Here is a 16,869-nt window from a genome sequence, read left to right on the forward strand (position 1 = left end):
TTATCATTCGCAGTTACCAGTTATTCTTTGAATAATTGTGCCAGCATGAAAGCTTTCTTCAGTGTTTGTACAATTGCGTGAAATACAAGAATGCCTCTTTACCTGAATGACATCCTGAGGCATTGTCGACATGTTTTGGGGCAGAATTATCACAATTGCCCCTGCACTCTGTCGTATGGCTTCCTGAAACTTTTCAAAGGAAAACTCTGCTAGCCTCATTATTATACACCGGCGGCTCAGTACATCTGCTTCAATTGTTCGAGCCTCTGTGTTCAGCATGGCATTCCTTGTACCTGTTCAGAAGAGATAGACATTGTTTTGTTAGCTGCCAAACAGCAGGTCAGCTGGTCAGACTGCACTACCATTGTTACAGCGACCACAAAGAAATTGTGACAGAAGTTGGAACCAATCCGGCTGTGAGATCAATTGACTATAATTCTTTGAAATGAGAAAGTTTCTTTTATCAAAGATCAATTAACCATGGAACAATGAGGTTCATCTTGAATGATTTTATCTTGTCTCTAAATTTGGAGATGTTTCTCCCCCCCCAAACACACACACTATTTTGTATTAACCATATTAATCTTCATCAACAGAGTGAATTGAGAATAGATCACAGAAATTTCCATTCTTCACATGATACAGTTGAACTTACCTAATCTTTAAAATTTTGGTAAAACATTTTAACAATTCATTCTGGCAATAATGCTATAAAGATGATTATTTGTTCAAAGTAAAGGACTGTAGATTTCTGTACAGCTGCTGAGTTAAAAATTAATGGGTTGGAATTTCTGAGGAGTGGCAATCAGAGGTAGATCACCACTCCTACATTTTTTTTGTTAAGATAGAGGTCTGCATTCTGATCACAATTCCTGCAGAAATGCAAAGCATATCTTAAGATCAACAGAGACCCTTGAATGCAGCTGGTTGTTGCAAAACAAACCGTGCCCCCTTTGATGGTACCAGTATTCTGTGATGTAAATGTTCAGCCGCTCTGCCATTTCGATAGCTCCCATGAAAGGGTGAGTTTATAAGGAAAGATTGGGGAGTAGGGTGCAGTACGATGCTCGGCAACCTAAATAGTCTTTAGGTTGGGACAGACAGGGATTTGGGTCCCGGGGATGTTGGCGTTGGGTCCAGTGGTACTGGATGTGGTGGTTGGGTGCTTGGGAGTGAAGGTGAAGGTAATAGAGAGGTCACAGGAAGATGTCGTTTGGGGTAGCAGGATAAACTGGCAGGCTAGTTTAATAATTAGCTAGGAGTTAGACTAGGTTTGCAATCTAGTGGTAACTACCTACAGCCGAACATTCTAATTTCTCGGCGTTAAACAGAGCCTTTAGAAGGGCTGCAGGTGCAGTCAGAATCTTCAATTTCCTGGGCAGTTCCCTCAGAATTTGCTTTGTTGGAGATTCCAGTGTACCAACGTATAACTTCCAGTTGCATTGCAGAACTGACTATTATTGGCACAAAAAGAGAGGCGATATCGGAGAGAAAAGAGTGATGGTGTTTGCTAATGTCTCAACTCCAGAGGACACTCCTCTAGGGAAAGAATGTGTGGACCAATTGGACATGTAAAATCGCCACAGTACCAGAGCAATTTTCTCATTAGAGAGCAGACTGGTGCTGAGTTTAACCCAAAGGTCACCACACATCAGTTGAGAAGGCAGGATCTTCATGGTAACCTCAGCTAAACTCCCTGAACACTGTTTTAAATGCTCTTTTCCAAGCTTCCATCTGCTGTCCTTTTCCTGAGCAGTCATCTTTTGTTTGCTATGAGCAGGCTTGGACGAAGGACGGTGGACAATGCAAGCTCAACAACTCAACAAACTAGAGTTTGTCAGCAATTTGTTTTTGCAAGGACAACAATAATAGCAGCTGGAGGAACCACAAATGGTGGCAGGTGATGCAACTGCTGAATGGACACATGCAACTAGTGCTATTTAGGTATTAGAGTCATACTGGAATGGCAATGACATCGCCAGTGCACCTGCTGAGCTTAAACAATGAAAATTGTAAAATAAGTAGTCCTCACTGTTGAGATGTATCACAATGCAGTCACATATGGATTTCTGAGGACATTATTTGCTGCTATAAGATCAATAGTCCATCAGTTAACAAAGCAATTAGCCAATCAAGAACGGTCTTGGCATCAGCACTGACCATGTGTAACTGATTCCAATGACAATATACAGCATTGTCAATTCCAAGTGTCACATCAAAACACAAATATAAAAGTACAGTATTGTTTAGCATTATTTTCTAGTAACCAGTTATATACCAATTGCTGTGACAAACCTGAAATCACTCCTCTACCCTGTTGGCCTTTGGATATTTCTTCCACACACAGCACCCTCCTTTCTGGTCTGAGGAGAGATTCTGGAACATTCCCAGCTATTTATCCCTGGTTATTTGCCTTCCTAAGGATATTATTACATTTGAGAGGGTTCAGAAGAGATTTGCCAGGATGTTGCCAGGACTGGGGGGTTTCAATTGTAAGGAAAGACTGGATAGAAATCAAAGAATCCCTACAGTGTGAAAGCAGGCCATTTGACCCATCAGGTCCATAACCACCCTCCAAAGAGGCTAACCCACCTCGCCTGCATATCCTGGGAAATTTAGCATGATCAATTCACCTAACCTGTACATGTTTGGACCGGGGGAGGTAACCGGAGCACCTGGAGAAAACCCACACAGATATAAGGAGACTATGCAACTCCACACAGACCCAAGGATGGAACCGAACCTTGGTCCCCAATACTGTGAAGAAGCAATGCTAACTGCTGAGTCACTGTGCTGCCCATAGGTTGGGACCTGTTTCACTGGAGTTTAGGAAGTGGAGGGTTAACTGTATAGAGGTTTATACAATTATGAAGGGCATAGATAAGGTGAACAGCAAAGCACTTTTTCTCCCAACGTGGGGGAGTTCAAGAACTAGGGGGCACAGTTTTAAGGTGAAAGGCAATATATTTATAAAGGGACCTGAGGGGTAACTTTTTCATAGAGAGGGTAGTTCATGTGTGAAACGAACTGCCAGAGGAAGTGGTAGTTTTAACATTTAAAAGACATTTGGACAGGAACATGAATAGGAAAGGTTTAGAGGGTTATGTGCCAAGTGCAGGTAGGCAATGCGGCTAGCTTAGTTTGGAAAGTTGGTTGGCATGGACAAGTTGGACTGCTGTATGACTCTCTGACAACAAAATCCATTTATTGGCCATTGTCATCACTCAATAAGCTGTAGTACGTATTTATGGTTTCCAGATGACAAGATAAGAAAAGAGAACAAGTAAGACAAATGTGATCAGGAAGTTGAAATAAAACAGAAACAGATGGTCAATATTAAGACAACCTGTACAAGTGGAAGGCTATCAATTTTGGAACACAGAAAGGAAGAATCACACCGTTTACTAAATGGTGAGAAATTGGAAACCGCAGAAGAACAAAAGGATTTGGGAACCAACTACGAAGATTATTAAAAACAAGTGCATAGGTAGAATAATGTAAAAGGCTAATAGAATGTTGTCCTTTTTCCATAAGACAAATGAAAGGAAGCTACACTTCAATTGTACAAAGTCCTATTCTGACTTGACCTGCATTCAGATCAGCAAAGGATATTTTACCATTAAAAGGGGCACAATGCAAATTCACTTGAACAATACCAGAGTTTAGAGGGCTCAGGTATGATAGTAGGCAACACAAACTTGCCAAGTATTCTCTAGAGTTCACTCTAACCTCTTTTAAGACCCTCTCAAAATATACTGCATCTCTGACGAAGCTCTCACGCAACTATCTTCGTATCTCATGGAATCTGGTGTCAAACTATGTCTGATGCACTGTGAAGCATCTTGGGATAGTTTAGTATACCAAAGGCATTACATATATCCAACTTCTTGTTCGAGGATTGAGCAATGTTCAACACGTTGAAAAGTATTTGATAATTGTATGTATGGGGAAACTACTTCCTCTGATGTAGGAATATCAATCTTCAAATTTGTCAGGCCACTCAGAAATCAAATTTGAAAGTAGATTTTACACCCAAAGAAATCGTGGAAATCTAGTACTTTCCTCCAAATGGCTGTAGAATACTGAAACAAGGATTGAGAGTTTGTAAAATAAGGTTTTCAAGATTTACAGAGTAAAGGCAGGCAAATGGAATTGAGATACGTTATTGAGGATTATGGGGAAATGGCAGGAAGATGGAGTTAAAGATGGTCAGATCAGCTATGATCTCATTGAATGGCAGAGCAGACTTGATGGGCTGAATGCATACTTCTGCTCTACATTGAGCCTACTCTGTAATTCAATTGTGGCAAAGGACCTATTCATGTTCCTGAGATTCCTTAATCGTTTAATAGTTATTTTAGTTCTGTCACAGAAGCTTGCTTCGTTACCGTTCAATTTTCCCGGCTGGGTACAATCCCAAAGGCATCGAGCAGCCTTTTGTTTCCCTGTCAGAATGGGTATTCTCCACACAAATGTAAACAGAGCATGTAGACTAACTATTGAAGGCTGACATCAACTGACACAGTAAAGACAGGGCTGAACCAAACACGTTAGTGTCGTACTTGGTACTTTTATCCAATAAGCAACAGAGTTGAAACTTGCCTTCTTAGAAAAGCAATTAAGTTTGCAAACAATGAAAGTGGAGAGAGGAACAGAATAGAATACACAGGGTCTGTTGTGCAAAAAGGGCATTGTAAAGGGGGAAGCTTAACAAAGATAATTATTACTAGTTAAAAACAAGAAGTATTGCTTTAATTATATTGTATATTGCTAACACTTTGAGAACTAAAGATGCAAAATATGACTTAAGTCATTCAACCACTGACATCACCTCTCTCCACCCTATGACAAGATTAGGTTTTAAAAACTGGCAACAGGGAAAAACGTACATGTTGCTTCCTCAGCAGAAAAGTGTTCTTAAGATACTACATTGATGTAGTATTTAAACAGATCACCTCTTGACAAACACCATCTTGGAGCCAAAGCCAAGAACTGAGTCATATGCCAGGGCAGAATTCCTGCAACACTGCACTGAAGTCAATTTAGATTCTGCTTAAATTTACAACCTTTTGAATCTGAGACAAAAGCACCCTTTTAAAGAAAAAAGCTGACATCTTGAAAAATGTTAATTCCTTGATTCTAACACATAATATGTTAACAAGAAGACACGGAGCACCTCAGGGAGGTGTCTACTCTTGGGCGAAACATGCTACAGTCTTGTGGTAATGTTTGGCAGAGCTTTCCACTTTAAATGGAAATCGAATTCCTGGAAGACTAAATCTTTTAAGTAAACTCATCATTTCTTGCACAAGTAAAATAACAGCAACGAAACAAGTTACAAATTTTGAATGTATAATATTCACTGGTTATCCACAACGGGTTTTTTCTCCATTATTTAATAATTTAAATTAAAAAAGGTGCATTTCCCAACCTTTACTGTTTACTCTAAATTGACCTTTGCTTCCTTGCACATTCTCGTACATAAACATAAAACACAGTTTTGAACTTTCATCCTTTGTACTGTGCTTCCATCAAGGCTCTTAGACAATCTCTTACTCCAACTTTGTTGTTATTTTGAGGATTCAAAACAATGAAACTCCATATCTCTTCTCAATCTAAAGTCTACAGCCTTTTCATCCTCATTCATTCAATCTGAGCAATGTCCTGCAAATTAAGCTTGGCCTTTTGACTGTTTCCTGATAATAAAAACAATAGGCCAGAACAGGGTATGCTATGTTATTCTTTGCAATAATTTCAGAATTTGTATTATTTCACAACCATAAAAATATATAGCTCACAATGGGAAGGAAAGCAACCATACTGAATTTGCCACACGTTGAGCTTTTCTCTCCTACAGTGATACTCATAATGACAGTAACTGATAGATTAATGGAAAATGGGTTAAGTAGCTCACTTGAAATCTTCTCACTCAGACACTAGGGATTACACTTCCAGAATTAATAACGTTCTATAACATCTCTGTTCACAACTGAATAAATTTATTGACAATAGAGACACAAGAAAGCGTAACAAAATCCATAAGACAGTGTAATACTGTCACTGGCCTACTTAAAACATCACCAGTAGTGGAAAGTAACATATTTGAGCTCATGATTTGGAGGAGCCGGTATGAACAAAGTTAAAAATCACTTAACACGAGGTTATATTCCAACAGGTTTAATTTGGAGGCACTTGAGCTCATGAACCTTAACACAATGTAATGTGCTAATTGTGCAATGTCTTTCAAACTGCTTCCAGTAATGTTACCAATAGTGACAGATCTGTTGCAATTCTATTGGTTTACAGTTAGATTCGCTGTCTCAAGACTCCATTAAAGTTCTCAAGATTTGTTCTTGTAGCTTAAATTAAGTGTATCAGTAATATTTGAAAAGCACTTTCAGGAATTCAGCAACAACTCTAAAGGATGTTGATTTGGCTAGAGGTTCTTATTACTGTGATCCATTAGACATGCTGCAGCTGCACAGGACTTCAGTAAGGCCACTTTTAGAATACTGTGTTCAAATCTGGCCCTTCTGCTATAGGAAAGATGTTGCAAAACTTGAAAGGGTACAGAAAAGATTTACAAGGATGCTGCCGAGATTAAAGGGTCTGAGCTATCAGGAGATGCTGAATTGGCTGGGGCTTTTTGCCATGTAATTTTGGAGGCTGAGGGATGACCTATGGAGGTTTACAAAATCTTGAGGGGCATGAATAAGGTGAATAGCCAAAGGCCTTGTCCCAGGGTAGGGGCATTCAAAAGCACAGGGCGTAGGTTAAAGTGAGAGGAGTAAGAGTTAAAAAGGAGCCTAAGGGGCAACGTTTTCCACTCATAGGGTGGTGCATGTATGGAATGAGCTTTAGAGGACGTGGTGGAGGCTGGTATAAATACAACATTTAAAAGGCATCTGGGTAAGTACATGAATAGGAAGGGTTTAGAGGGAAATGAGCCAAATGCTGGCAATTGGGACTAGATCAGATTAGGATATCTAGTTGGCATGGACGAATTGTACTGAAGGGTCTGGTTCTGTGTTGTATAACGCTATGACATTAGCTTGCAAGAATGATAGCAATGTGGCCTGGGTGTTAAAAAGCTTGACTCCAGGGTTTGAACATATAATGTAGACAGACACATCATGCAATACAGCATAGCATACTTTTGAGAGTGCTGTCTTTTGAATGAAATGAAGCACCATGAACTCCCAGCTTGCCATTCCCATGTTTGGAAAAGTTCCAATGGCACTGAAGTGCAACAAGGGCATACTTAGCACATTTCGGCCAGTATCTATCCCAAACCAATATTACAGGAAACAGAATAGCTTATACTACCTCAGTTAGGTTTACTGGATCCCACAGCGTCAAATTTGGCTGCTTTATTTATCCACATGATCACATTTAAAAGCAATTAATTGCACATAAACTAAGTGTGGGATAGGAAAAGCGTTATAGAAATTGAACCTCTTGATTTCAGTTCGATTTTTCTAGGAGTTCGTCAAATGGTGCCAGACATTTTCAACAGGCAGAGAGAAAAAAAAAACTGTTGCGCCAATAATTACAATTAAAAGGAAAACATAATTATGGATCATTTTACTGGGTGTGCAGAAAGTTGGACCAACAAATTAAAGAGAATTTTGCTAACATCTCTGCAACACAGAATTTCAGTTCTTTGCTACTGAAGCTAGAACATACAGACTTTGCAACAGACAACCATGGAAAAGGTTGATTGTCAATCTTCTGCACTATCAACTGATGTTTGAGAAGACCCAGATGCTTTTTGGCCCCAAATTCCATTTTCAGGGGATGAACGAGGCACAATACACAGTATTTCCTGGGATAATGTAACAGAGCTATGTTCAGATGCTGAAGCGTGTCAGGACAGCTGTATGTGTTTGTGCTTGCAGCTGCCCATCCCCCTTGATCCCTGTGAAGTTGACAGACACTTTGAACTTCTATGCAACTGGCTCCTTCTAGGCGATCTCTCAATTGTGCATGGACCATTGCCTCAGGACAGTGGCTGATGCCTTCTATGTTAGATCACACTGGTTCATATTGCCTCCCAATGAAAAAGGTCATATTGCAGCCCAGGCAGTAAGATTTAGAAACATAGTTGGGCACCCACAGGTGCAGGGTGCTACTGAGAGGGGCATAACATACGGCCATAGAATTCATCAACAGAAGGCAGATTCTTTCAATCAATGTGGAGGTGATCTGGGATCACCACCACCACTTCCAGGTAGTGGGCACACACTGCCAGGAAGCAGCCATAATTCCTCTATCCTGGATCTCTCTTATATACCTGTTGCAACTGAGGGCCCTACGGCTTTACAAGGCTGGTTACGGGGAACAAGGACTACTTAGTGCAACCATGGCTTAGGACAGTTTTGCACCACCCTCTGATTAATGCAGAATGCTGATACACTCCTGCCCATGTCTCAACTACGATGTTGTGGAGCAGGCTAAAGGGCTGCCGAAATGCAGTTCCATTGCTTGGGACCTGTCCTCTGGTATAGTCTGGATACAGTGTGCAGTATTATCCTGTGCACAACTGGAGCAGGCAACTGTGTGATGGATTCTGACAAATTGGAGGAATGGGAGCAGTCTTCTGTTGAGGACAATGGGTAGGAGGAAGCTCTCATTGTCCATGACAGAGTCGAGCTGCACTGAATGCCGCAAGCCAGACAGGACCTGAATAACACCTGTTTTCAGTAGATGACAGCTTAGTGTAGCAGACCATCCTGGACTGTAAAAGAGCTATCCGTCATAACAAAAAACAAATGCTGACATTGAGGGAAACTGAAACCTCTGTTGGTTTTGTTAGTGTTACTCTGAGGTGGTTGCAAATAAACGTTCATGCTTTATTTGTCCAATGCTTGCCAGTACTTCCCCCCCCCCCCCCCACCCCAGCCACCCACTAGACAATGACAAGCTGTGGGTGCCCAGTGAGCACTGGAGACAGAGTGGCCTTGACTTAGAGAGGATGCTTTAATGGGATGTAGCTATTAATAGGTAAAGTGTGTAAAGTTGTGGTTAAACAATGACTAGGGTGAAACAATGTACTGTAGTTCTATGTACAAGGGAGTGTCATTTATGCCCATTATTTGCCATGAGCAGTGTGGGTTCACGGGTGCTCCATCACAACGTTGTGCAAGAGCGGTAAGTGGATACTCCAGATTGCTAACACCTATCCGAGAATTTAGCAGTCATTCAAAGATGGCGTAGGCATAAGGGATTCTGGTGCTTTGGCAGATATCCATTGAGTTGTTGAGAATGGTGTGTGGTAAGTTGGGGCTCGAATTGGATGCAAGGGATGCTGTAGGGGCAGAATAATGGTAATGAGGCATGTTTAGCAAGATATAGACAGAAATCTTGCTAGGCTTTGAAACAATTTAAATTTAGTCCAAAAAAAAAAATTCAGTACTTAAAATTAATTTAGCTTAACATCCTGAACTATGAATTGAACAAATGAACCTCGTTAATTAATAAGTAATTACAGATTTTTTTTTGGTAATTCCACTGTTTTAATTTAAGTCGAATTGAGTAAAACCAACTTTTAAAAATCAACCAGGCAATCTTATAGTTAACAATTTACCCACATCAGTCCAATGCCCTTATTAGGTGAGATGAGAATGTTTCCCCACAATACACGCATAAATGCCAAACAAAATGTCATGCGTTTGAGTCGTTTCTGCTTTCTCTCTCCTTCTTGTACGCACATCATATGGAAACAGACAAAACTGTTTGAGTCAGGGATTTAAACATGCATGGTCAGAAGTTCAAAATTCTAACTTGCCATTTGTTGCCACTGAAACAATTTCTAACAAACTCAATAGCTTTTCTTGTGTGGAGGCTGTTTATTTAAGATGCTCTCTGTAGGAAGGTCTCACGACTATATGACTTATATTCACAAAACATATGCTGCCTCGGAACAGCAACAGATAATCTCTTTCACACTCTCACTCCAGGCACCATGCTCCAAGAGTGCTTTGATCATCAAGGACTTCCATGGACTTATGCTGGCCCACAATTATGCTTGGCAACGTACTGCAGAGGTTTGCTCATGCAGAGGCTGGGTGGGTATGGTGGTGGCGGTGGAAGAGGTGGTAGCAGGTAGAAGATGGAGGATTAGTACTAGAGGATTGGCTAACTAATACAAGACAGGGTTGGGAGAAAGGAGACATTTTCAGGATGGCAACTTGTACTAGTGGAATGCCACAGGGATCAATGCTGGAGCCACAAGTATTAATCATATATTAATGACTTGAATGATGGAAGTGAATGTACAATTTTGCAAATGACTCAAAAAATAGGTGGAAAAGCAAGTAACGAGAATGACACAAAGAACTCAAGGAGGAATACAGTCAGGTGAAGGGACCGGACCAAAAAAAACACTTAGCAGGCAGAATATAACGTGGGCAAATATGAGGTTATGTACTTTGGCAGGAAAAATAAATGCTGAATATTATTTAAATGGAGAAAGATTGCAGAAAGCTGCATCACAAAGGGATTCGGGGCGCTTGTGCATGAATCACAAAAAGCTAGAATACAAGGTAAACAGTAACAGTCATACCACATAAATGATAGGCAATAACCATCTTGAATAATAGACAATGTAACCATAACCCTTGACATTCAGTGGTGTTACCATCAACATCCTGGAGGGTCATTATTAAGCACTGGCTAGAAGAGCAGGTCAGATGCTAGGAATACTGTGGGGTGTTATTCACCTCCTGACTCTTCAAATAATGTCCACCACCTACAAGGCACAAGTCAAGAGTGCGATGGAATACTCCCCACTTTCTTGGACTGTTGCAGCTCACTTGATTGCCACCACTTTCACAAGCATCCACTCCCTCCAGCATGATGCTCAGTAGCAGCAGTGTGTACAGTGTATCTACAAGATTGCCTGCAGAAATTCATCAAAGATCCTTAGACAGCATCTTTCAAACCCATGACCACTCCATCGAGAAGGACAAGGGGAGCAGATACATGGAAACACCATCACCTGCATGTTCCCCTCCAAGCAACCCATCTACCTGACTTGGAAATATATCGTCATTCCTTCACTGTCGCTGTCAAAATCCTAGAATTCTCTCCCTCAGAGCACTGTGGGTCAACTTAGACTGTGGACTACAGCAGATCAAGACAGCAGTTCACAATCATCTTCTCTCAGGCAACTCGGGACAGTTAATAAGTGCTGACCAGCCATCAATGCCTACGTCCCACGAGTGAATGAACAAAAAGGGAAGGCAAATGGACAGCTGGCCCTTAGTTCAAAGGAAACACAATATAAAATAGGAGTTGTCTTGCTAAAGCTACAAAAGGGACCTGCTCCTCGGATACTGCCTGACCGGCTGTGCCTTTCCAACACCACACTTTTTGACTCTGATCTCCAGCATCTGCAGTCCTCACTTTCTACCAGTTAAACCACACATGAAACACTGAACAGTTTTGGTCACCTTATCTAATGAAAGAAATACTGGCATTGGAGGCAGTACTGAGGAGTATCACCAGGTTGATTACAAAAAGGAGGGATTTTCTTATGAGAGGTTGAGTAAGTTTGGTTTGTACTCATTTAAGATTAGAAGAATAAGAGCAGATCTTATTGAAATATATGCAGTTCTTAGAAGGCATAAAACATAGGTGCAGAAATTAGACCGTTCAGCTCATTGAATAGCAGAGCAGACACAATCATGGCCGATACGTTTCTCAACCTTTTCCCCATAACCCTTGATACTCAAGAACCTAGCTATCTCTGTCTTAAATATACTCAATGATCTGGCCTCCATAGCAATGAATTCCATAGTTTACCACCCTCTGGCTGAAGAAGTTTCTCCTTATCTCCTTTCTAAAAAGGTCTCTCCTTTACTCTAAGGCTATGCACTCAGGTCCTAGTCTCTCCTACCAATGGAAACATCTTCCTGACATCTATGCTGTCCAGGCCACTCAATATTCTGTATATTTCAATTAGATCACCCCTCATCCTTTTGAACTCCACAGAGCATAAAACCAGAGTCCTCAAATGTTCTTTGTATGTTAAGCTTTTCATTCTTGGCACCATTCTCTGAACCTCCTCTGAACATGCTCCAGGGCCAGTACTTCCTTCCTGATGTGGTCTGACCAGAGCCTTGGAAAGGCATCCCTGTTTTTATAGTCCTCTCAAAATAAATGCTATCATTGCATTTGCCTTTCTAATTACTGACTCAATCTGCAAGTTTACCTTCAGAGAATCCTAGACTAGAACTTCCAATTCTCTTTGCACTTCAGATTTTTGAATTTTCTCCCCATTAAGAAAATCGTTCATGCCTCTATTCTTCCAAAGTGCATGACCTCACACTTTCCCATGTTGTACTCCATCTACCACTTCTTTGCCCACTCTCCTAACCTATCCAAATCCTTCTGCAGCATCCCCACCTCCTCAATGCTACCTGTCCCAAAACCTACCTTCATAGTATTTGCAAACTTAGCCAGAATGCCTTCATCTAGGGTCACTGCTGAGAGGTTGTTTTGTTGAGACCGTCTAGGACCAGAGGGCATAATCACAGAGTTAGGGCTCATCCATTTAAGGTGGACAAGGAGGATTTTTTTTCCTCTCAGCATTCAGATTGCATAATACTTTACAGCAGAGGATGGCTGAGACTGGGTTAAGCATACTCGAGGCTGAGATAAAAGCAAGGACTGCAGATGCTGGAAACCAGATTCTAGATTAGAGTGGTGCTGGAAAAGCACAGCAGTTCAGGCCGCATCCGAGGAGCAGAAGAATCGACGTTTCCAGCAAAAGCCCTTCATCAGGAATACGAAGGGCTTTTGTCTGAAACGTCGATTCTCTTGTTCCTCGGACGTTGCCTGACCTGCTGTGCTTTTCCAATACCAAACTCTCAATACAACTAATACTTCCAATTCCAAGTTACACAAGTAAAAATACTCTCTTCCCATCAGTGTATCATATCTGAAAAAAAAAAGTTTAATTACAAGGATTACTGCTGAACTGCAGTGACTGTTACATAAGTAAATGCAGCAACTTGCGCTGTTGTTGTACCAAAAACAAATGAGATGATTTTCTCTCAAGTGGCATTATCTAAGACATTGAGAAGTGGCTTTGGACTTGATTAAGTCTTTTATCACTAAATCAGCAAAAAACAAAGTTCAAGACGAGGTTTGCATCTCAACTTGGAATTTCCTCTTGGACTCAACCCAGTAGAAAAGACCCAAAAATGCAGGCATTCTGTCAAAAACAAATAAGATTTTACAGGAAATTTATGTATTATTAGGGAAAGGAGGACAAAGCAAAGAAATGTGTGGCTGGAAAGATAATGCAGGAGAGTAGGCTTTAGATTCTTGATATGTCAGGTCTTGTTCTGGGGTAAACAGGACCTGTAGAGACTGGGTGCATTGCACCTAAACAGACTCACACCTGAACTCCTTGTGAGGTGACTTGCTAGTGTTATTGAGAAGGTTTTAAACTAAGAGATAAAATCAGAGATGATTAGCAAAATGACCAGGATATCAGGAAACAGATGGCACTAGAATACAGAATCTATGAATCTAGAATCTGGCTACAACTAAGGAACAAAAAGGTTCAATTATATAGGCTAGCTATATTGCAGTTATATTAAAGTTCATCTTATTTACAAGGACAAAATGTATATTGAGAGTTTCGCACTTTGCTTGGTTCACAATTGCTTTCACTAATTTTTATGTTCAGATGTATTCACAAATCACAGAATTGTTGCAATACAAAAGGAGGCCATTTGGTCTATCGCGTCATTCCTTGTTCTCTGAATGAGTATTTCACTTTGTGCCATTCTCTCATCATCAATTTGTGACCCTGCACATTGAGAAAGAATTAAATTTATTTGAAAAGGCACAATGTCTTGACTGAAACTGCTACTGATAAATATGCAGGAGTGCATTCTGGACCCATAGTGAGCCAAAACCCTCTAATACAAGTAATCACTGTCCCACAAATGTTCTCCGATCAACATTTGATCTATGTGGCCTGCCATCAACTAGTGGGAAGTATTTATATGGACAAATTTGTAAGGAATTTACATGAGGATGGTAGAGTAGATATAATGAGGAACATTATGACTATCCAGGTGCTATTTGATAGTTAAAGGTCAGAGAGGTGCAAACATTCTCAGGGTGCATTCAGGAAAATTTTCAAGTGTCCTTCCACTTCATCCAAAAAAGAAACACTGTTAGAAAACCAATATCTACAGAATGAGGCAGGCCAAATAAATCAATTATTTGGAAGAATTGTACTGTTAGCATTAGTGGACTAGCCAATATTTATCTGTCAATTAACATCACATAATAAGACTGTTATAGTACAGTTTGAGGAGCATGCTGTCAGTATTTTGGCTACCATTTTCACACATTACCATATTGACTTGCTTCATTAGCTGTAACGTGGTTTGAGAAGGCTAGCAGTTGTGAAAGGCACTGTATAAATGGAGAATTTTCTGTCTTGTTAACACTTTAACCTTAAATTACACTTTTGTAACTTCAGACTTATCAATGATAATACTATCTACATTATCTTCCACCTTTTGTAAACTTTAGCTCATTCTAAAATTAGTCACCTCTATTGTTACTTGCACAGAAGTACATTCACCGGTCATCCTTGTGCTTCCTCATTTACAATTGGCTCACAGTGCAGCATCAGACTGAATTTAAAATTCTCATCCATAACCATGCCCCTTTAGCTCTACAATCTTCAGCCCTACAACCGCCAAGATCTGCATTCCTCCAATTTTGCTGCATCCCTGACTTCCTTCAGCATCTATTGGTAGCCATCAGCTCTCAAAGCCCCAAGTTCAAAACTTGCCCCTCTACTTGTTCAAAACATTCCTTTAAATTCAATACTTTGAGCAAGTTTTAGGTCACCTGCCCAATACCTACTATGTGTTCAGTGTCAACTTTTGTCCAGTAACAATCTTCTAAAGAGTCCTGGGAAATTTGCCATGTCGAACGCACTTTAGTTGCAAGTTGTACCTTGGGCTGAAAATTCTGATCATAATTTGAAGAAACACTCAAGACAACAGAAAGTTTGCTTAATGCAAATTATAAGGAGCAAGGCAGAGAGATTGATAGATGTTTATGAAAGATCAAAGAGGGTGGTGTTACTGCATTTGAACATAAAACTTCACAATCTCTTAACCTATGAATGTGATTTGTACTTTACATGTGGGTTCAAAATGCAGAAAGTTTCAAATTACTATATTTCAGGTCTCTTTTCCAAGAACTTAGCATGACAATGGTTTCTGCTCAAACCCTGACAAGGAGCTTGAATCCACAATTTCATAAGCAGCAAGAGCCACCAGCTGAACTGACCTGACACCTAGAGGAGAACTGTATTTACAGCACAAATGGAAACTGCAAGCTTCACATGAATACCCGACTAAAATAGCAAGGACAATGCAATTGGCATCAGTGCCACTGAGTTAGGTAGGGAGAAAGAAAATAGAATCAAATATGTATCCACAATTGTTCACTCACCAATGATTCCCACTGGTAAATGTATTAGTGTGAATTTCTGTTGTGACATTCTCTGCAATCAAACAGCCTGCCCATATTCCTTAAACGCTGGTTGATATTTTAAAATAAATGCCCACTTGGTGATAGTTTTGGAATGATACTTCACTATGAAATACAGACTTGTGCTTATATGTAACCTGTCATAACCTGAAGACAATCATAGTAAAGGTGTACAGTCACTGTTGTAAAGCAGGAATCACAGCAGATAATGTGTGTACTTCAAGAACCCACAAACAGGAATATAATAATTAGAAAATCTGATTTTCTTTGTCATGATAAATAGGGAGGTCATGATCATTGGCCAGGACACTTGGGGTAAGCCTCAAGGATCATTTGTGTCCACCTGAGACGGTAGCCCGATGTTCCGTTTAAAATGTCATCTAAAACACATGCTTGACAATGCTCCAACAATCTTAAATTAGAAATGTCACACATGCGCCCCTAGGAAAAGTCTCAAACCCACAAATCTTCTGACTTCGGGATCCTTCTGCAGTGAGAATCTCAGCCTAGACGCTCGTGCATCACAAATATATGTGATAATTTACGGAGAACATGGCACGCCTTTCTCATTCTCTACACCACCTTCACCTATGGAGCCCTGAGCAGCTCTTGGAAGTTTCAAATACACACACAAAAATTGAACACCCAGTCAGAATGGTATTGCGCAATCTTCTACTGAATTTGCCATGTGAAAAGTGCCATTTGATGGTGCACGGCAAGAGGGCGAGATACTCACCATAGGCCTGTCCCTGCAAGTCATACTGTTGCATTCTGTACACTGTAAACTCATGGGCAGCTTCTATAGGCAGCGGGGAGACCAATATCAACACCGCCGGAATAAAGACTATGAAAGTCAATGGGAAAGAGCCCTTGAACATATTGTCAAACACTTCGCTCGCTTCTTCGAACATTCTGGAATTTCCTTTCGGCAAGTCTCCTTCTTTAATATATATATATAATATTTGAGACGAAACCTTGATAAGATTTTTTTCAAAGCAAAATGGAATCTCTAATACTTCATTCACCACCTCTAATACACTCAGTTCTGACACTGATCGCCCGTGGGGAGGGGTCCTTCAGGCAAGAGATAACCATCCCGCGGGGGCCTCAAGGCGAACCCTGCCGCACTCCTCACTGATTGGCGTTCCTCCTCCTTCATTTGCAAAATCTCCACAGATTCGACCGCTGTATGGCTAAGTGGACTGTCCATCATTTATAGTCTTCCCTCCTACCCTGCCTATTTCTATTTGGAGTGCATAAATCTTTTAATCTGCCCAGTGTTTGTCAGGACAGCATTTAGATTCTCAATGAGAAATGAATACACAACATTTATAA

At 40.5% G+C, this 16,869-nt stretch overlaps 2 protein-coding genes across 4 annotated transcripts in view; one reads left to right on the top strand and one right to left on the bottom strand.

Annotated features, from left to right (window-relative positions):
- The window catches only part of ncln (nicalin), a 49,698-nt gene extending 33,098 nt beyond the window's left edge, over positions 1–16,600 (bottom strand). For both annotated transcript variants that reach the window (XM_043721369.2, XM_087975992.1), the window contains exons 1-2: positions 16,271–16,600; positions 103–293 (exon numbers count right to left, since the gene is read on the bottom strand). In XM_043721369.2, the coding sequence (XP_043577304.1) occupies positions 103–293; positions 16,271–16,445 (366 nt within the window). In that variant the 5' untranslated portion in view covers positions 16,446–16,600. The remainder of the gene's footprint in view (positions 1–102; positions 294–16,270) is intronic.
- haus8 (HAUS augmin like complex subunit 8) overlaps positions 1–16,869 on the top strand; it is a 186,068-nt gene that overhangs the window by 105,680 nt on the left and 63,519 nt on the right. The gene's annotated exons all lie outside the window — the stretch shown is intronic.

The sequence above is a fragment of the Chiloscyllium plagiosum genome, unplaced genomic scaffold (assembly GCF_037043375.1).
Source record: "Chiloscyllium plagiosum isolate Xiang-an unplaced genomic scaffold, Cpla_swu_hap1 HiC_scaffold_28, whole genome shotgun sequence".
Taxonomy (NCBI): Eukaryota; Metazoa; Chordata; class Chondrichthyes; order Orectolobiformes; family Hemiscylliidae; genus Chiloscyllium; species Chiloscyllium plagiosum.